Source organism: Hypomesus nipponensis, chromosome 21 (assembly GCF_054491055.1).
Source record: "Hypomesus nipponensis isolate SF chromosome 21, ASM5449105v1, whole genome shotgun sequence".
NCBI lineage: Eukaryota > Metazoa > Chordata > Actinopteri > Osmeriformes > Osmeridae > Hypomesus > Hypomesus nipponensis.
Genome location: NC_140381.1, coordinates 118,097 through 139,528, shown reverse-complemented (window position 1 = coordinate 139,528; position 21,432 = coordinate 118,097). Strand labels below are relative to the sequence as shown.

Here is a 21,432-nt window from a genome sequence, read left to right as displayed (position 1 = left end):
CCAGACCCAACTTCCCGACCATGTTTTTTGTGATTTGCAGGAGCAGAAAAAGATTTGCAGGAGCAGAAATAGTTTTGCATACGTAAAAAAGTTGTATTTTGCAAATTATTTTTGGTAAAACACTTTTCCTGCTCCTGCAAATCTTTTTCTGCTCCTGCAAATCGTTTTCTTTTCCTGCAAATCGTTTTCTGTGACTGCAAATTATTATTGACCCTAATTTGACTAACTTGACCATATATTTTAAGCGTTCAAATTTATTTTACAAGCTTGCAAAACTGTTCTTTCCACATTACGGAGTTTCTAATCGTGTCTATCGAGGTTTCAGTGTTCTGAGACCAATCTCACCTCATAAAGCTACAAAACCATTGTTGGAATATCTACCATCTTTTATAAAATATGTTAAATGTCTACATTGTATTTTTTCTTTGTTTCTAATGGCCTCAATGACAGTAGCCTACAGTGAACTGAACTGGACCTCTCAGTTGTGATCTTGGATATTATATGATATTTTCAATCTATGGTGTGAGCTTGGATCAGTATATTACATATCTGATGTGAGGCGCAATGTTGGAATGTTACATTACGCTGGTCATAGACAGTGATGGGATTTAACTTAACTTCTTAATTTAAACATTTATTCTTGTCACAACTGTACAACTCAACAACTCACTCAAACAACCCATTCAACAAAACCTCGGCTCAATGTTATTAACATTTAACTTTTGAGTTCTATCCAATATTTTGTACCTGAACCACGCATCTGTTTAAAGAGCCTTAAATGAAATAGTCCATCGGATTTAGGAATGGTCACCATAGCTACTGAAATACTACTGATACTGATGAGGACAGAGGTCTGGGTTTGTAGGCTAGGAGCTCTCTATGGAGGTCTATGTATCTCTATGAAGGGCCTTGGAGGGATATGAAGCCTATGGATGTTCGATGAGAGATTCAGGCAGTCTACATAAGTGAAGAGCCTATGATGTGTATGAACCATATGAGGCCGATGAGGGATCTAGGGGGTCTATGAAAGTGTCTTAATGGTTTACGAAGATCTAAGTGTCAATGAATGGTCTATGAAGCATCAATGATGACAGTTTATGTCTATGAAGGGCCTATGGTGTCTGTTGAAAGCCTTGTAAATAACAATATGTGAGTCTATGAAAGGTGTCTCTGGGGTGGCAGAGGATGCAAATAAAGGGATCAACCCTACAACGATAAACAAGAACCACAAACCTCAAACAAAAGAGACACTGAAGGCACAGAGATGTGGAGGAGGAGAGCTGAGGAGAGGGGAGGGAGGAAAGCTGAGGAGAGGAGAGTTGAGGAGGGGAGAGCGGAGGAGAGGAAAGGAGAGGTGGACTGTGCTGGATGGGGCCTTCTTGAACTATTTCCAGCCAGTCAGTCAGCCAGTCATAAATAAATCTATCTAGTAATATTCCATATGTATATAATAGGGTTATCAACAGCAGTCAGTCTAGATAGAAATATTACCATACCTATCATCACCATATCTAACTGCATCACACTGGAGACTGGCCCATATACACCAGCGGCAGGGTTAGGGACACAGCACACACCCACGCTACCATGACAACAACAAACAACAACAACAATACTGACAGTGGAACAGAATACTACAGAGGGCAGGAAGAACACACACTGTCCTGTGTGTGTGTCTGGGTTTATTGTGTGTTTGTGTGTGTCTGTCCCTGAAGAGACATGCGACAGCCCTGGTGTGTGTCTGGGTTTATTGTGTGTGTGTGTGTGTCTGTCCCTGAAGAGACATGCGACAGCCCTGTGTGTGTGTCTGGGTTTATTGTGTGTGTGTGTGTCTGTCCCTGAAGAGACATGCGACAGCCCTGGTGTGTGTCTGGGTTTATTGTTGTTTGTGTGTGTATGGGTGCGACAGCCTCTCAAGGAGGAAGATGAGGAAAAGGAAGATGCTTGTGCTTTTCAGTCCTCACAGCTGAGCTGTGATTGGCTGTGCTTTAGAGGTCAGAAGTTGTGTGTGCGTGGCCTCCAGGTCATTGAGGGATGCAAGTGGAGGATGTAGTTCTCCAGCACAGTTACAGACCACCAGGCAGGCCTGCCGGGGTCAGGGTCAGGGTGTGGGGCTCTAGTCCAGCATGGCATCCAGTTGGTCCGCCAGGTCATCAAACATACTGCCGATGTCGTCCAGGATATTGCCTGGCAACGTAGCATGATCCTGCGACAGACAACTACACACAGAGAGAAGTGAGTCAACCTGTGTGTGCGTCTGCATGTGTGTGAGTGTGTCTGCGTGTGTGTGAGTGTGTGTGTGTCTGCGTGTGTGTACTCACTCGTGGTGTCCATCATCCTGGATCTTCTGTTGCATGTCCTGAAAAGCTGCAGTCTCCATCTCTTCTATCCTCTGCACCTCCTCCCTGCTCCTCTCCTCCCTCTCCTTCTCCTCTTTCCCCCTCTCCTCCCTCTCCTCCCCCTCCCTCAGGTTGGCCAGGTCTATGGACAGGCCAGCAATGGAGGAACGGGGGGGTTTTACTGGGTGGTGTGTGGAGCCAGGGGTGGAGGCAGGGGTGGAGGGTGTGTGTGCAGGGGAGGGGGATGAAGGGGCAGGGAAGGGGGAGGCGTGAGACAGGGAGGGGGATGGAGGAGCAGGGATGGGAGAGGAGGGTTTGGGCGAGGCTGTGAGTGAAGCGACTGCTGCCTTGGTTGGTTTAGGGGCCGTGGGGGGGGGGGCGGGTTTGGGGGAGACGGGGGGAGGGACTCTCTTAATCCCTGGGGAGGGAGGAGGAGGGGGGGGGATGGAGAAAATAAAATGTTATTCAGAACGTAAAAAAAATACGAAAGTATTCCAACCCTCCAATCTGAGTCTGTGTGTGAGGTTATGTGTGTGTGATGGTGTGTGTGTGGGTGTCTGTGTGAGGGTGTGTGTATTCTCACCCAGGCTGGGCAGGGCCTCTGGGCCAGGCAGGGGGACAGTCCTGGTGGGGGTGGGGGGGTCCTGTCTCGTCTGGGGGGGGGTGGAGGACGGGACAGTAGGTCTCAATGCCTTCCTGCTCTCCATCCACTCACAGCTCTCACTGGCTGGCTCCGGCCTATCAGAAGCCTGTGTAGCCGGCCGCCGCCTCATGACCACGCCCCCGTTCTGCTGTGGGGTGGCGGGGCTTTGCTGGGCGCCCTCTGATTGCTCTGGCTCTGGTTGGCTGCTGGTAGGCGTGCCGGGCTCTGCTTGGTCTGATCCTCGTGGGCGTCGCCGGATGGTGTCTGTCTCTCCACCGGAGCAGGGGATGGGGCGTGGCCTGCGGCGCAGTGTTGCCATGCCATCCGTGATGCTCTCTGCTGTTGACGTGACAACCGTGGAGCGTGGGCGGGGCTCAGGGCGGGGCTTGGCAGGTTGCTGTGGAGACAGGATCTGGGGGGTGGGGTCAGGAGTCAGTGGGCCGCTGATGGTCCGGCGGCGGTTCAGAACGTCGTCTTCATCAGAACCCAGACCACCTGACCCAGCCTGGCGCCGCAGTAGGGCAGGGCTCACCTACAGCACAGACACACACAGAGTAGTTAGGGTTAGGGTTAGCCCTAACACAGAGTAGTTAGACACACACAGAGTAGTTAGACACACACAGAGTAGTTAGGGTTAGGGTTAGCCCTAACACAGAGTAGTTAGACACACACAGAGTAGTTACACACACATACAGAGTAGTTAGACACACACAGAGTAGTTAGACACACACACAGAGTAGTTAGACACACACACAGAGTAGTTAGACACACACAGAGTAGTTAAACACACACACAGAGTAGTTAGACACACACACAGAGTAGTTAAACACACTTTGAAAGCAATAAACGTTTTTTGCATATAAGTTTTTGGGGCAATAAAACTTGTACTCTACATTTTCCTAATATTTTGGGTTTAGTGTTTTTTCTACGTGTACGATTCTTTTCTTTTGCACCTCCAAGGAATGCAAGTTTGGACTTTGCTCCTATAGTATGTGTAAGGTCAATCGCACTGTGAAGCACTTTAGCCAGCCATGTGGCTGTTTTTGTGCTACATAAATGTGCTATATAAATAAAATTGAACTTGAACTAGTCTGGATAAGAGCGTCTGCTAAATGACTCTAGTCAAACACACACCTGCAGGTATGTTGCATTGTGGCTCCCCAGGTTCCTGGGCAGAGTTTTGGCTCCGCTCCCCATGGATGTTTCCAACATGGCCGCCAGGCTCCTGACGCTGCCACCTGCGCCCTCCGAGCGCTGCAGCCCCGCCCCCCCCTCCCTGCGCCCCGCCAGACCTCCGCAGTCGCTTGCCCGCCTTTCCCGATAGGCCGGCAGCACCAGTAGCCCCTCCCCCTCCCCGTCGCCCCCGGAGATGGAGGAGCAGGAGCGCTTGGGCGGGGTCGGGGGCCGGCCTTTGCGTCGTGGACGCAGCGTGACAGATGACTGGCTGCGGTTGACGGTGGCGTCATTAGGGGCGGGGCTCTGGGTGGAGCTGCTGCGGCACACGTATCTAGGGGCGGAGTCAGGCATCAGGAGGCCTTCAGTCTCCAGGGAGTAGCCAATCAGGCAGCGCCCCTCGTCCGAAGGCAGGCGCAGCATGGGTACAGACACACCACCATCACGGACCGACGAATCAGACGCCTGCATGGATGGGCGGGGCCTGGCTTTGGGGCAGGAGGACTGGGTCTTGGTGGGGGTCTGGGGGGGGGTGTGAGAGGGGGAGGCAATGTCTGGGCAGGGCCTGGCAACGGGGGCGGGTCTACAGGGAGGAGGGGTGGAGCTACGGTCTCCAGTCTGCAGGTCCTTCAGTCTCCTCACCGCCAGCATCAGCTTTTTCTGGTGACCTAGGAGACACACAGCATCAGTCTAGCCATCGTAGCCTGGCCTAACCCTAATCCACACCAATCATTGTGTCTATAATCATGGTCACTGAGCTTAAGTTTTGGTTAACCAGTTACCAAGCTTGGTCATGCAGTCCTAAAATGCAGTCTTGGTTTTCAAGCTTGGGGATGCTGTATCTGTCTGTTGTCATGGTTACCCGGCTTGGTGATGCTGTATCTATCTGTTGTCATATTTACCCAGCTTGGTGATGCCGATCTCCTGGAGGTCGTCCCAGCTGAGCTCAGAGACAAAGTCCATGTTTTCATAGCCGTTCTGGACCAGAGCCTGGTAGTACTGGTGCAGACCTATTAGAGACAGCCAGTCTGCCAGGCTGGCCTGCAGGAACACATACACACGCATGCACACAATTTCAGGCAAAGTATTTTTCCCACACAGTATCATGCCCATGCAAGGTGAATGTAACTGTGCAGGTGTGTGTATGTTTTAGGTACAGGTTGGTGCGTGTGTTTTAGGTACAAGTATATTCTTACAGGTCGGTATTCTGGCAGCCACTCTGTGGAAGGCAACTTGCTGATCTCAGCTGTCAGCTTCTTACGATGTCCTGGTTTAGTCACTCCAATAGCAGTCAGATCCTAACTCACACAAGCACGCATACACACACACATGCACACATGCACACACACAAGCATGCATGCACACACAGGCACGCGCATTCACACAAGCATGCATGCACACACGCGCATGCACACACACACTCACATGCACACACACAAGCACGCATGCACACACACACAAGCATGCACACACACACGTGCATGCACACACACACGTGCATGCACACACACAAGCACACACACAAGCATGCATGCACACACACAAGCATGCACACACACACAGGCACGCATACACACATACACACAAGCATGCATGCACTCACACACATACACACAAGCAGGCAAACACACATGCATACACAAGCACGCACACACATACAGAAGACAGTTATAGTTACACACCCAGGTACAATGTGTTGCTTTCGCTTGCACACATACAGAGACACCGATAGTCGCACATTACAGTTATACATTACAGACACACACACACACCCAGACACAGACACCCACCCAGACACACCCACACACACACACCCAACTCTACTACAGGTTGTTCGTCACATGCAAAACAGGTTGCATCAAATATATACAAATGATGCAGGCAGAATGAGAGGTGATTGGCTATCTCTGAGGACTCACACCGGGGTCAGGTGACACAGACAGGAGGGTTATGATGACATCATCCGGGTCAGAGGTCAGGGAGTGGTCTGATAGCTGATTGGCCAGCTGGGCTGGGTGGAGCCTGGACAGACAGACAGGGGACGGGGCTGGAGAGCAGGGCTGAGGTCAGGTGACCTTACCTCAGGGCTCATGCAGCTAACGGTGTGGAGGTCATATCCTGCCGTGAGGAAGTGGGTGGTGTAGAACTGCAGCTGAAACTCACTGAGCCACGCCACTACTGCCTCGTTCTAGAACACAGAACACTCTCTCAGCTCTAGAACTGCCTCGTTCTAGAACACAGAATACTCTCAGCTCTAGAACTGCCTTGTTCTCAGCTCGTTCTAGAGAACACAGTGTGGGCCTGGTGGCCGGGGCTCTGTCTGTGTCTCCATGGTTATGGGCCAGTCCACAGAGCAGGAGAACTCACCTTCCCATCAGCCACCTCTGCCTCTGCCTTCCGTTCAAATGACCTCTGCTCTTGAGCACAGGAGGCTGAAAGAGAAGAGAGAGGAGAGGAGAGGAGCAATAGAAAAGGAGATAGCAATGGACAGAGTTAAAGAGAGGAGGAGAAAGGAGATAGAGATGGACAGAGGAGGATAAAGGAGTTAGAGATGGAGAAAGGAGATAGAGATGGAGAGAGAAGGAGAGAAAATGAGAGAGTGTTTGCATGTTGTAAATACTTTAAGTGATTGAGGGTGTATGTGTATGTGCGTTTGTGACTGTGTGTGTGTGTTTGTGTCTGTGTGTGTATGTAGGTGTGGTGTGTCTGTGTGTGAGTGTGTCTCTGTGTGTGTGTGTGTTGAGTGTGTGTGTATGTGTCTGTGGTGTGTGTGTGTGTACGTATGTGTGGTGTGTGTCTGTGTGTGTGTACCTGCTGACTGCTCCACTGATCGTGACTGCTCCAGTAGATGCTCTTTGGCTTTCACTGACTGGGACAAGACAGTAGCCAGAAGCTACAGAGGACACACCATGTAAACATGTTCAGTGAGAGTACAGTACACACTAAGAGGCAAGTATGAACCAGGAAAATCAACACACCTTAACTCCTTCGGCCTGTGCATGGAGACCTGGAGCGTTCAGTCCGTGTGTGTTGAGGCCAGGCATGCTGCTAGCATGTGAGCTAGGGGGAGGCGTGTTGCTAGCATGTGAGGTAGGGGGAGGCGTGTTGATCGTCTGTATGTTCCCTGAGGCCTGGCTGCTGCCTGTGGAACGAACACTACCTATACTGGCGACACTGCCACTCCTGTCTCCTCCTGTAACACTCACACCAACAGATATTATACACACACACACACACATTATAAATACACATGCACACACATATATACATATATGGATATGGTTTGTGTGTGTGGTTAAGGTTAGCTAGCTAGGGTCTGACCTGCCAGTGGCTTCCTCAGCACCCAGATGTCCTCAATGCTGCCGCCCTGCTGGCCCAGTGTGGGAGAGCCCAGGGGGCTGGAGCCCCTTGTACCTGGAACACACACACACACCATACAAACACACACACCATACACACACACACCATACACACACACACACCATACACATACACACACACCATACACACACACACACACACACACACATCATACACACACACCATACACACACACACACACACACATCATACACATACACACACACCATACACACACACACACCATACACACACACACACCATACACACACACACATCATACACACACACACACACCATACACACACACACACCATACACACACCATACAACCACACACCATACACACACACACCATACACACACACACCATACACACACACACACCATACACACACACACACATCATACACATACACACACACCATACACACACACACACACACATCATACACACACACCATACACACACACCATACACACACACACACCATACACACACACACACACCATACACACACACACCATACACACACACACCATACACACACACCATACACACACACACCATACACACACACCATACACACACACACCATACACACACACACACCATACACACACACACACACACCATACACACACACCATACACACACACACCATACACACACACACACCATACACACACACACACATCATACACACACACACACATCATACACACACACACACACCATACACACACACACACACACATCATACACACACACACACCATACACACACGGACACACACCATACACACACCATACAACCACACACCATACACACACGCACCATACACACACACACACACACCATACACACACACACACCATACACACACACACACCATACACACACACACACCATACACACACACACACATCATACACACACACACACCATACACACACGGACACACACCATACACACACCATACAACCACACACCATACACACACACATGCACACTCACACCAACACACACATGCACACACCCACACACATACACACAGCTGTAACTGTCAGAACAACCCCATGAGAAAGGACACACAGCCATTCATCACACTCATACACTCATACACACTCACTTACTAGACTATACTAGAGAGGAAGGAACCAATGGCATGAAAGATTGTTCTGGAGAGCCAGTGGCAGCCAATCAGAGTGCACCAGGCAGGATACTGCCTCCACTTGAAGCAGTCTTCAAGTGTTAAAACTCTAACTGTAGAGTGATCTGATAGTTGGCTGGGCTGGAAATTTGATAATCTGATAGTCAGGGTAACTGGTCTGGTAGTCTGGTAGTCAGGGTCACAGGTCTGGTAATTTGGTAGTCAGAGTATCTGGTCTGGTGGTCTGATAGTGTAGTAGTCAGGGTAACTGGTCTGGTGGTCTGGTAGTGTGGTAGTCAGAGTAACTGGTCTGGTGGTCTGGTAGTGTGGTAGCCAGGGTAACAGGTCTGGTACTCTGGAAGTCAGGGTAACTGGTCTGGTAGTCTGGTAGTTAGGGTAACTTGTCTGGTAGTCTGGAAGTCAGGGTAACTGGTCTGGTGGTCTGCTGGGTGGAATGACGCTATTGTCTTCTGGGTGGTGGGATGCTATTGGCTCTTATGCTGGTGGGCGGGATGATGTAATATGTTGTTGCCATAACTGATGTTACTTTATGTTAATAAGATCAGATGGTTGCTAGGTACCTGTCTGACTGTGCTGCTCCTGATTCGTGGAGAGAAGAGGGGCAGGGGTGACAGAGGGGAGGAGAGGAGGGGGGGGGAGAGGAAGTGTAGCATAGCCAAATGAAGAGAACAGAGGAATCTGAGTGAAGGAGTGAGTTTCAGGAGAATTAGGAAGAGGAAAGAAATGAAAGGAGTGGCCGTTGACAGGGAGGGCAGGGCAAGGGGAGGGGGCAGGTCTACGCAACAGGAGGGTGTGGCTCTGTGGGGAGGGGGTGTGGCCTAGGTGCAGACCAGGAAGAGGAAAGGCAAATGACAACAACCCAAACACAAGTCAGTCAAAATATAAACTAACACTGAAGAAAACATAAACGGATTTGAAAGAAAAAAACTGATGAATATAATAATTTATGTAAGAAATCATAAACTATGAAAGTATAAACTAATGTGAGCTAAAATACAACTAATATTAGAAGATAAAATAGAAATTTAGAATGAAGAACTTACAAAGCAAAAACAATGGAATCTAACATGAAGCATAGAGGGGAACCATGCAAACGGAATAGTGGCAGAGCCAGGAACTGTAGGAGGAGAGGGAGGGAGGGAGGGAGGGAGGGAGGGAGGGAGGGAGGGAGGGAGGGAGGGAGGGAGGGAAGGGGGGAGGGAGGGAGGGAGGGAGAGAGGGAGGGAGGGAGGGAAGGGGGGAGGGAGGGAGGGAGGGTGGGAGGGAGGGAGGGCTGGAGGGAAGGGGGGAGGGAGGGAGGGAGTGAAGGGGGGAGGGAGGGAGGGAGGGAGGGAAGGGGGGAGGGAGGGAGGGAGGGAGGGAGAGAGAGAGAGAGAGAGAGAGAGAGAGAGAGAGAGAGAGAGAGAGAGAGAGAGAGAGAGAGAGAGAGAGAGGGGGGGGGGGGGAGAGCCGGAGGGGGCTATGGAGATCAAGGTTGTGACTGGTTTTGCTCCTGCTTAAACTCTCATAAACTCTCTCATCACATCCACACTTCTGCTGCAACATGATTGGTCACCTGCCCTCTTGATCACCTCCACCATGTTGGATGGAAAGTAGCCCACACGGTCATTTCCTGTCCGGTTGTCATGGATACAACCCTTCCATCTCCCGTCAGTGTGCTGCTCCAAAACCTGACACACACACACCAAACACACACAACACGGTGTGAGTGCATGTGTGTGTGTGAGGTGTGGGCGTGAGGTGTGAGAGAGTGTGTGTGTGAAAGTGTGTGTACCGTGATGATGTCTCCAGTCTTGATGTTGAGGCTGGTCAGGTCATAATTGTTGCAATAGTCCTTCAGCGCTCGCACCTGCATGGCCGCGGACGCATCTTTGAGACACACACACATACACACACATCACACACATACACACATAGACATACACACACACCACACACATGTACACAGTTACTCAAACCCTCCCTCCTCCTCCTCCTCCTCCCTCCTCTTACCCCCTCCTCCCCCTCTTCCTCCCCCTCTTCCTCCCCCTCCGCCCTCCTCCTCCTCCCTCCTCCTACCCCTCCTCCTCCTCCTCCTACCCCTCCTCCTCCCCCTCCTCCCTCCTCCACCTCCCTCCTCTTCCCCCTCCAACTCCTCCTACCCCCTCCTCCCCCTCCCTCCTCCTACCCCTCCTCCTCCTCCCTCCTCTTCCTCCTCCCTCCTCCTACCCCCTCCTCACCTCTCAGCAGCTGCTTGATCTCTCTGCTGGCCTGTGTGGTGGTGAACTGGTTGACGATGTCCAGAGCCGTTTGGCAGAGTGTGTTCCTCACTCCCGCGCTGATCCCACTCTGAGGGTAAAAGTGTGTGAGTGTGTGTGATTGTATGGTGTGTGTGTGTGTAGGGTTAGCGTCAGTGTGTGTATGTGTGTATGGTGTGTGTTGGGTTAGCGTCAGTGTGTGTATGGTGTGTGTAGGGTTAGCGTCAGTGTGTGTATGGTGTGTGTAGGGTTAGCGTCAGTGTGTGTATGGTGTGTGTTGGGTTAGCGTCAGTGTGTGTATGGTGTGTGTAGGGTTAGCGTCAGTGTGTGTATGGTGTGTGTAGGGTTAGCGTCAGTGTGTGTATGGTGTGTGTTGGGTTAGCGTCAGTGTGTGTATGGTGTGTGTAGGGTTACCGTCAGTGTGTGTATGGTGTGTGTTGGGTTAGCGTCAGTGTGTGTATGGTGTGTATAGAGTTAGGGTCAGTGTGTGTATGGTGTGTATATAGTTAGGGTCAGTGTGTGTATGGTGTGTGTAGAGTTAGGGTTAGCGTCAGTGTGTCTATGGTGTGTGTACAGTTAGGGTTAGCGTCAGTGTGTCTATGGTGTGTGTAGAGTTAGTGTCAGTGTGTGTGTGTATGGTGTGTGTAGAGTTAGTGTCAGTGTGTGTGTGTATGGTGTGTATGGTGTTAGGGTCAGTGTGTGTGTGTATGGTGTGTATGGTGTTAGGGTCAGTGTGTGTGTGTATGGTGTGTATGGTGTTAGGGTCAGTGTGTGTGTGTATGGTGTGTATGGTGTTAGGGTCAGTGTGTGTGTGTATGGTGTGTGTAGAGTTAGTGTCAGTGTGTGTGTATGGTGTGTGTAGAGTTAGTGTCAGTGTGTGTGTGTATGGTGTGTATGGTGTTAGGGTCAGTGTGTGTGTGTATGGTGTGTGTAGAGTTAGTGTCAGTGTGTGTGTGTATGGTGTGTGTAGAGTTAGTGTCAGTGTGTGTGTGTATGGTGTGTATGGTGTTAGGGTTAGTGTGTAGAGTAGTATATAGAGTATGTAGTGTGTAGAGTTAGGGTTAGCGTCAGTATGTCTATGTTGTGTGGGTTAGGGTGTGGAGTAGTATATAGAGTATGTAGTGTGTAGAGTTAGGGTTAGAGGTTAACTCACGTCCAGCAGTAGGCGTACTACCTCTGTCTTACCACAGAGGGCAGCCTGGTGGAGCGCCGTGCCAGACTCTGACTGCCTGTTGATGTCTATACCAGCCTGGATCAGCAGCCTGCAACACACCATACACACACACACACACACACATAGGTTAGACTAGGTATGGTTGAATTAAGGTTAGAGTTGTGTGGTTCTGACCGGATGGGTTAGGGTTAAGGTTCTGACCGGATGACATCGATGTGTCCGTTCTTGGCAGCGAGGTGGAGAGGAGAGACTCCGGTGGGGTCTGACGGTTTGGGCTCCAACATGGCGGCACACATGTTACTGCTGAGGAGCAGCTGCACCACCTGCACACACACCGAAGAGTTACCATGACGACACCCACATCATGACTAGGAAGAGACTGAGGGCCTCATGTACATTCCCAAACGTAGCGTTATCAGCGCCATAGCTAACCCGCAGATTACACACGGTGAGATGCTTCAGTTTACGTCGTCTTTACGAAATGTGCAGATCATCAGGTAATCAGCGCCTTTCTCCTCCCACTAAACCGCACATTGCGAGCATTTAAACGTGCAATTGAATGGGCCTCCTTCTCTCTTTCTATCATGGATCAGCCACCAAAGTCAAAACAGCGATGACTGTTTGAAATGATCCTGATGCCAATATTTATAATGTAGCGAGGAGTTTAACAACTGCTGGAATGGAATGTGAACGCTGAGTCGGAGATTCAATGTATTCTTTGATTTCTTCCAGTAACTGTAATATTGCATGGCTGCTTAATCTGTAACGCGTAATGATTTTGTGTTCACTCAACTCAGAAAGTGAGATCCCTGTGGCAGGAATCCTTTGGCCTATGTCTTCGTCTTGCTCGTGTTACGGCTGCCATTTCACCAGGAGGCATACCCAGCTAACACAGTCCCTTACGTAGCCGCAACGTCATTCGATGACCAAAGCAACGTTGCGACAACGTATGTTTGGTCATTGAATGACGTTGGGACCTTGCAAGTGAAGAATGTACCCACCAGTGGCGGATTTAAGGGGTGGCAAGGGGGGGCAGCGGCCACCCCAATAAAAAAATACTGCCACCCCAATCTTCCCATGGAAAGATATTATTTGTACATTACAGAACATAAATAATATTAATGTTACTGTTTAATGTAAAGTACAATGTGTTCTAGCCTAATCATTTACCATAGGGAGTACTGTACCCTCCTAGCCTGACGTTGTCATACTCATAATTCTAGTCAGAATATGAGTCTGAAAACTCTCCGTTGGGCTGTGACTACGGGGCGTGTTTCTACCGAACTCGTAAAACAAATGCCTCTACGCTCAATTGGATAGACCTACAACCAATCAGAGCAACGTAATATTTTGTTTGTTGAAAATGAATTCAACCCAAGGGCTCTTTCGTTGTGACGTTGTTTATTACGTTACTGTTGATCATCTGTCCATCATCGTATAAAGCCCGCCCTGGCAATTTCATTGGTCCGCCCAGATCCTGGTTTTGTGTAGTTGTTTCCCAATACGAGACCCTCCAGACCCAACTTCCCGACCACATTTTTTTGTGGGCGGGGAGAAGTTGGGCTGGCAGCCAGGCTAGTACCCTCCTACTCTGGGTTTGATTCGCCTCCAGGAGGCGACCCAACAACTTCCTTCAGCCACCCCATTGCCACCCTGAATGAAAATGTCTAGATCCGCCCCTGGTAACCACAACGTAATCCTGTGATGTTGCCAGTCTTTAACCGCGACCTCCTAGCAACGTAATTTTCTGACGTTGCCAGTCCGTAACCGCAACCTCCTTGCAACATAATTTTGTGACATTGCCTGTCCATAACCGCGACCTCCTAGCAATGTATATGCGCATCCTGGTTTACGCCTGTTTTTAACAGGCGGATAATTTTCACTGCAAAATACAGGTGCGCTTTCACAGGCGGTTTTTGTACATACCGCGGAATACATTATTAGGCACACTTAACGCATCCCCTCCATCTCTTTATGAGAAACTCCCACTTTCCCCTTGACCCTCCTGTGAAGGCATATGCATGACACGGAAAAGCACAATTTGCCATTGTCAGTTCCGACGAAAGGCAGTCTGCGCTTTTACCTCAGTGCAGCATGTTTGTTCATACCTCGCCATGCTTTTACGCGCAAATTGCGAAACAAATACACCTGAAGTTGGTGCAAAAGCGTTAGTACATGAGGCCCTAAGAGAGTAAAATGAGGAGGTATAGATATGGACAGACAGACAGGTGATCTGAGGTCTCACCCCGACTCGTCCAAATTCACAGGCCAGGTCCAGAGGAGTCTTCCCTGCTGCGTCTGACAGACATGGGTTTGACTGGTGCTGCAAGAGCATCTCTGACTAGAGACACACACACACACACAGAGACCACACACACACACACATGCAGAGACCACACACACACACACATGCAGAGACCACAGACACACACACACACACACACACACATGCAGAGACCACAGACACACACACACACACACACACACATGCAGAGACCACAGACACACACACACACACACAAACATGCAGAGACTAGATTAGTTAAACTAGTGTACTTTTTAACTTAATTTAAGATCCGTATATGTTTATTGTTTGCACCTTCCTGCCACAGTAAATTCTGTGTTTGTGTAAACCTACCTGGCATGAGCCCAGCTGTTCTAGACAGCCTTGTTAGGGTTAGGGTTAGTGCTGCAGCTGTGCTCACACAGGAGCTCAAGCTCTAACCCAGCTCTACTCACACTATCCCTAACCCAGTGATGTCATGTTATTATTCATATTGCATGTTTGCTCGGCAGCTTTCATTCAAAGAGGCGTCCAGGGGCTGTTCAACACCCTGCAGACAAATCCAGTCTAATTTTATTGACACGAATGTGGAGAGCTGTGATTGGTTACCCCGTCATAGTGTCCATGCTGGGCCGATAGGTGGAGCGGGATCTGACCCTCCTCTGATTGGCCATTCACCGATGAGCCCGCCTTCAGAAGCATTTTCATTGGTTCAGTCTTTCCCTGCCACGAAGCATAGTGTAGAGGACGCATTCCTGTTGACACACGCACACACCATCACACACACATGAACACCAAACACAAACAAACAAAAGCAAACAAGAACATTACTGACTTTACTACAAATTGATTCATTGATGTTTGTATATGCTTGTACACGTGTGTGCTTGTATGAGTACATGTGTGTGCTTGTGCATGTATGTGAGTGAATGTGTGAGTTGTGTGCAAGGCCATATGGTGGACATAGTGCTTTAATAGGAGGGGTGGAGGAGGAGGGGAGGAGGGGGGTAAGGAGGAGGGGAGGAAGAGGAGGGGGGTAAGGAGTAGGGGAGGGGAGGAGGGGGGTAAGGAGTAGGGGAGAAGGAGGAGGGGAGGAGGGAGGGGAGGAGGGGGGTAAGGAGAAGGGGAGAAGGAGGAGGGGAGGAGAGAGGGGAGGAGGGGGTAAGGAGGAGGGAAGGAGGAGGAGGGGAGGAGGGGGGTAAGGAGAAGGGGAGGAGGAGGAGGGGAGGAGGGGGGTAAGGAGTAGGGGAGAAGGAGGAGGGGAGGAGGGAGGGGAGGAGGGGGGTAAGGAGTAGGGGAGAAGGAGGAGGGGAGGGAGGGGAGGAGGGGGTAAGGAGGAGGGGAGGAGGAGGAGGGGAGGAGGGGGGTAAGGAGAAGGGGAGCAGGAGGAGGGGAGGAGGGGGGTAAGGAGTAGGGGAGAAGGAGGAGGGGAGGAGGGAGGGGAGGAGGGGGGTAAGGAGGAGGGGAGGAGGAGGAGGGGAGGAGGGGGTAAGGAGTAGGGGAGGAGGAGGAGGGGAGGAGGGAGGGGAGGAGGGGGGTAAGGAGGAGGGGAGGAGGGAGGAGGGGAGGAACGGGCACCTTTGTTGTCCTTGATGTCCACCGTGGCCTGGGCCTCCAGCAGCAGGGCCAGCAGGTCTCTGTTCCCACTGAGGGCTGCATGGTGCAGGGCAGACAGCCTGCACATACACACATAGAGATGGATGGATCCATCTGGTGCAGTAGGAACAGGCCTGATGTGAGGATGTGTGAATATCTTTGGTGACTGGAGAGTGGACTGTCTGTCTGTAATCTGTTTCATGGAAACTGATGCCAAAGAAACATTTCCTCACTGGATGGAAAGTAAAGTAATATTCTATTATTTTTCTATTGCAATAGAAGTATGGTGTCTACTCCAGAACTGTGGTGTGTATCTGTATGTGTGTGTGTGTGTATCTGTATGTGTGTGTGTGTGTGTGTGCATGCGACCATGCTTCAGGGCAGAGAGATTGCTTATTAATGGAAGTAGGTCACAAGAGAGAGGGATGGAGTGCAACACCAAAGAGACCACACACACATATACACATACACACACATATACACATACACACACATATACACGTACACACACTTTCTGCTACATACGTGAGGTCTGGATGTTACTAGAGTGCTGGTGAACACTAGTTACCATAACTCTCTCTCTCTCTCTCTCTCTCTCTCTCTAACCTCTGTGGTTACTCTCTCTCTCTCTCTAACCCCTGAGGTTTCTCTCTCTCTAACCTCTGTGGTTACTCTCTCCCTCTCTCTCTAACCTCTGTGGTTACTCTCTCTGTCTCTCTAACCCCTGTGGTTACTCTCTTTCTCACCTCTGTGGTTACTCTCTCTGTCTCTCTAACCTCTGTGGTTACTCTCTCTCTCTCTCTAACCCCTGTGGTTACTCTCTCTCTCTAACCTCTGTGGTTACTCTCTCCCTCTCTCTCTAACCTCTGTGGTTACTCTCTCTGTCTCTCTAACCCCTGTGGTTACTCTCTTTCTCACCTCTGTGGTTACTCTCTCTGTCTCTCTAACCTCTGTGGTTACTCTCTCTCTCTCTCTAACCCCTGTGGTTACTCTCTCTCTCTCTCTCTCTCTCTCTCTCTAACCTCTGTGGTTACTCTCTCTCTCTCTCTAACCCCTGTGGTTACTCTCTTTCTCACCTCTGTGGTTACTCTCTCTCTCTCTCTAACCTCTGTGGTTACTCTCTCTCTCTCTAACCTCTGTGGTTACTCTCTCTCTCTCTAACCCCTGTGGTTACTCTCTCTCTCACGTCTGTGGTTACTCTCTCTCTCTCTCTCTCTCTCTCTCTCTAACCTCTGTGGTTACTCTCTCTCTCTAACATCTGTGGTTACTCTCTCTCTCTCTCTAACCTCTGTGGTTACTCTCTCTCTCTCTAACCCCTGTGGTTACTCTCTCTCTCACCTCTGTGGTTACTCTCTCTCTCTCTCTCTCTCTCTCTAACCTCTGTGGTTACTCTCTCTCTCTAACCTCTGTGGTTACTCTCTCTCTCTATAACCTCTGTGGTTACTCTCTCTAACCCCTGTAGTCTCTCTCTCTATAACCTTAACCCCTGTGGTTTCTCTCTCTCTAACCTCAACCCCTGTGGTTACAATGACATAAAGAACACTTTGATCAACCAATAAATAGAAGACAAGTTAAGGGTACTGAATATGATTGTGTATGTGTGAGAGAGTTTATCTGTGTGTATCTGAGTGTTCCTATGTCTGTGTGTGTGCGAAAGAGAGAGTGTATCTGTGTGTGTGTGTGTGTGTGTGTGTGTGAGAGAGAGAGAGAGAGAGAGAGAGAGAGAGAGAGAGAGAGAGAGAGAGAGAGAGAGAGAGAGAGTGTATCTGTGTGTGTGTGTGTGTAACACTCACCCGTCAGTATCTTGAAAGTTCACATTAACTCTCTTCGCTGTTCCCAACAATTCTAGAACACAAACAAACAGCATATCATGTGAGTATATGAGTGTGTCAGTGAGTTTGTGTGAGTGTGTATGAGTGTGGTGACTGTGTATGAATATGTGTGCGTGTATGTGAGTGTGTATGTGAGTTTACCATATGCAGAGCAGAGGTGTGCTGGTGTTAACCTAAATATAATTTCTCATCTAACACACACACACACACTTACAACACACAAAACGCACATTTGTACAACACACACACCATACTTGCACATACACAAAGAGGGAGTATAATCCTCATCTGATGGGCATAATCTGTAATCTGGGGAAAAGCTCTCTTTCCTCCTCTCTCCTCTCTCCACCTTTCTCTCCTCCTCTCGCGCCCCCTCTCTCTACTCACTCCTTTCTCCTCTCTCTCCTTTTCTCTCCTCCTGTCTCCTCTCTCACCTCCTCTCTTTTTCCACCCTCTCTATGGCTCTTTCTATCTGTGTGTGTATGTGTGTGTGCACATGGTACCAGGTTTACCTCTGAATTATTAAACAGTTGGGCAGGTTCCTTTGCTGCCCCCCCCCTCCCTTCACTCGCCTTCCCCAATCTCCATATCACTGCTCCTCTCTCCCTTTCTCTTCCCTCTCCCTCTCTCCTTTCTCTTCCTCCCTCCTCCTTCTCTCCTCCTTCTCTCCTCCCTCTCCCTTTCTCCTCTCTCCTCTCCCTCTCTCCTCCCTCTCTCCTCTCTCTACTCCCTCTCTCCTCTCTTCTCCCTCTCCTCTTCTTCTCTCCTCTCTTCTCCCTCTCTCCCTTTTCATTGTCAAAATGCACTGATCTGGACATGGTCACATGATGTGTTGTTGCGTTGGAGGAGTAGGACTCTGCTTTTCTCTGTTTGGAATGTTCACAGTCACAGATTAACTCACAAACACACAGACAGACAGACAGACAAACAGATAGACAGACAAACAGACAGACAGACAGACAGACAGACAGACAGACAGACAGACAGACAGACAGACAGACAAACAGACAGACAGACAGACAGAGACAGACAGACAGACAAACAGACAGACAGACAGACAGACAGACAGACAGACAGACAGACAGACAGAGAAGCAGGAAGAGGGAAAGAGAGGGAGAGAGGGAAAGAGTGAGAGAAACAGGGGGAGGGAGATGAGAAAGGAGGAGTAAAACTCAGGCTGTAATTGAAATCTAATTATCACTTCAACTCCCTGTAGATCACACGTCACTCCCATGAACTCTCACACACACACACTCCCTCACACACACACACTCCCTCTCACACACATGCACTCTCTCACACACACTCACTCTCTCACACACACACACTCACTCTAATATCACAGGTGTTGTTGCTCCTCCGAACACGTTACCTCTCCTGACACCTCACACACACACTCACTCACACACACACTCACATGCTCACTCACACTCACACACACTCACTCACACACCTCAAACTCACAGACACACACACTGCAAACACACACTCATACACACATACCTCACACACACACACACACACACACTCATGATGCCTACATTATTACTAAAAACATCTGGGGTCTTTACACACCAGTAATCCCTTCCCTGAGAGCAGTGGTGTAGTGTGTATGACACACACACACACTCACACACGCACACTTCCCTGAGAACAGTAGTAGTCTCTTTCACATAAGCACAGACACACACAAACAGACACACACACTCTTGCAGGAACTAACTGTGTAGCCATGCCCTCTCAATCATCACATGACCATCATAATCCCATTCAGAGACAAGAGGAAACACAAGTAATACAGCCCTCATACACACAATCAAATGGTATTAAACAGTATGCTTACTGTATAGTGTTCATGTACACATAACATGATCATAATAATTATACATGTAAATAACCCGTTTACACATAATATAATCTTAATACATATATACACACATACAGTCTAACCCTATGATATATATTATATATAAATCGAACCATATATATGTGTGCGCTTGTACAGAGTGGTGGAAGGAGAGGGGAGAGCTAACTCCATCGATTTGACATCAAATTTGCGACTCCATGCACAACCGTCTGCCATGACGTACTAGGCCTGTGTGTGTGAGGATGCCCGGCCCAGTGTGTGTGTGAGTGAGCGCGTGAGCGACCCGGCCCAGTGTGTGTGTGAGTGAGCGTGTGAGCGAGGGGGTGGGGTGGAACTCACTTGCTTTCCCCGCTCGGGGTCTCTGTAGAAGCCGCTGAGCCGTCAGCAGATCCTCGGTCTTCACGGCCTGCAGCAGCTCCTGATCCTTCCCCATCTCCCTGCTATTTTCTCGGTTTATCTCCTGTTAATCCGTCCCTTGCATCCCCTGCCTGCTCCGGTCCACCGGGTGGAGGTGGAGATAGATTTGGCTGCACGGCAAGATGCAAAGCTGATCCCGCTGCTCAAACAACCTCAATAACCTCTAAACCGACCGGCCCCGTTATCCCTCTACGGCCACGGGACGTCCCTCCGGTCAGGGTGCTCTCGGACCGCTTTGTCCTCCCTTCAGTAACCTCGCGATCCCACAGAATGTCCGAGTGCTCAGTCCAGCCTGACGTGGGTCCGTGCGTACATGCGTGTGAATCGGGAGCTTCCTCCCGCCGATCACTCGAGCACCATCCTCAGAATATCAACACGCGCTGATATTTTAACGTCACCAATGTCGCTCGGCCGCGGAGCTCGCGTAGCACTGTATTACATAAACACGAGCCAGCTGTGCGCGCAACACTCCAGTTGTAATCCTTGGTCCAGGCTGATGTTGGAGCGCGCACGCGTGTTTGTCATTATGAACGTAGTTCTGTGTGTTTCGGTGTGAGCATGTGTGTATGGATGTGCGCGTGTGTATGCTATATGAGTGTGTCCACCAGGCATCAGGGCTCAGTGATGATCAGAGACCTGCCCCGTGCAGGGACTGCGGGAACAGAAAGAGACCATCATCACTTATTTTATGACATGGTATGTTTCAGAGAACGCGCCTACTGCCTATCAAAACTACTGCGTTTTCTGTGAGTTAGGGTTTATTGAAACCAAATGTAAATGACCACCATAACCCTAGCCATACACCCAATCTGCAGAGTTTTATATAATTTTGTATAACAAACGTTCTTTAGTACTGTATCTCCTCTTTAATGAGGGGAACAAGGGTTTACTGGGCATGTATGCAGTAGTACAGTCGACCAACAGAGGTACAGAGCTGTTGCCAGCGAAATAGCTATATAATGGAACTCAATGTGGAGCCCCGCCCACAACAAAAATTTGGTTGGGAAGTTGGGTCTGGAGGGGCTCGTATTGTAGCCTGGCTCTGCCCTCCTACATACTTACGCTCAATTTGGATTTCGCATCAGTAGTAGGTCTGGGAACTAGGCTCTGAAGTCCGTTTCTAGAAACACATTTTTTGTAGGTCCAATCAGCGAACAGAGGGAGTGGCTGAGAACGATGACGTTAATGTCGTGCATTAGTTTGAGTAGTTCAGTAATGGCGGCGGAGAAAGATGCAAGCGAAACTATTCTGCGGTTGTGGCAGCAATGCTGCCAAATATCCATAGGTTAAAGCCAGAGCAAGAACATTCCTTGCTGAGTTTTGTTGGTGGCCATG

At 49.6% G+C, this 21,432-nt stretch overlaps 1 protein-coding gene across 1 annotated transcript; it reads right to left on the bottom strand.

Annotated features, from left to right (window-relative positions):
- Positions 1-671: 671 nt before the first annotated feature.
- LOC146237180 (uncharacterized) lies at positions 672-20,113 on the bottom strand. Its single transcript, XM_084685347.1, has 21 exons — positions 20,020-20,113; positions 17,775-17,826; positions 15,964-16,061; positions 14,995-15,140; positions 14,347-14,442; positions 12,303-12,424; positions 12,081-12,189; positions 10,910-11,018; positions 10,465-10,559; positions 10,246-10,360; positions 7,477-7,569; positions 7,134-7,348; positions 6,967-7,048; positions 6,523-6,587; positions 6,236-6,343; positions 5,352-5,453; positions 5,058-5,196; positions 4,117-4,823; positions 2,929-3,514; positions 2,322-2,757; positions 672-2,219 (listed from the first exon to the last, which is right to left on the bottom strand). Exons 1-21 carry the CDS (start codon positions 20,111-20,113, stop codon positions 2,117-2,119), a joined length of 3,672 nt encoding a protein of 1,223 aa, XP_084541473.1. The 3' UTR covers positions 672-2,116.
- Positions 20,114-21,432: the final 1,319 nt, after the last annotated feature.

Excerpts from the sequence above, each read along its gene's own strand:
- LOC146237180 (XM_084685347.1), bottom strand. The coding sequence starts at position 20,113 with ATGGGGAAGGATCAGGAGCTGCTGCAGGCCGTGAAGACCGAGGATCTG. Across the intron at positions 15,141-15,963 it reads GGACATCAAGGACAACAAAG|GAATGCGTCCTCTACACTAT; the intron begins GTGCCCGTTCCT and ends GTGTGTCAACAG. Across the intron at positions 7,049-7,133 it reads CACAGGCCGAAGGAGTTAAG|CTTCTGGCTACTGTCTTGTC; the intron begins GTGTGTTGATTT and ends TGTCCTCTGTAG.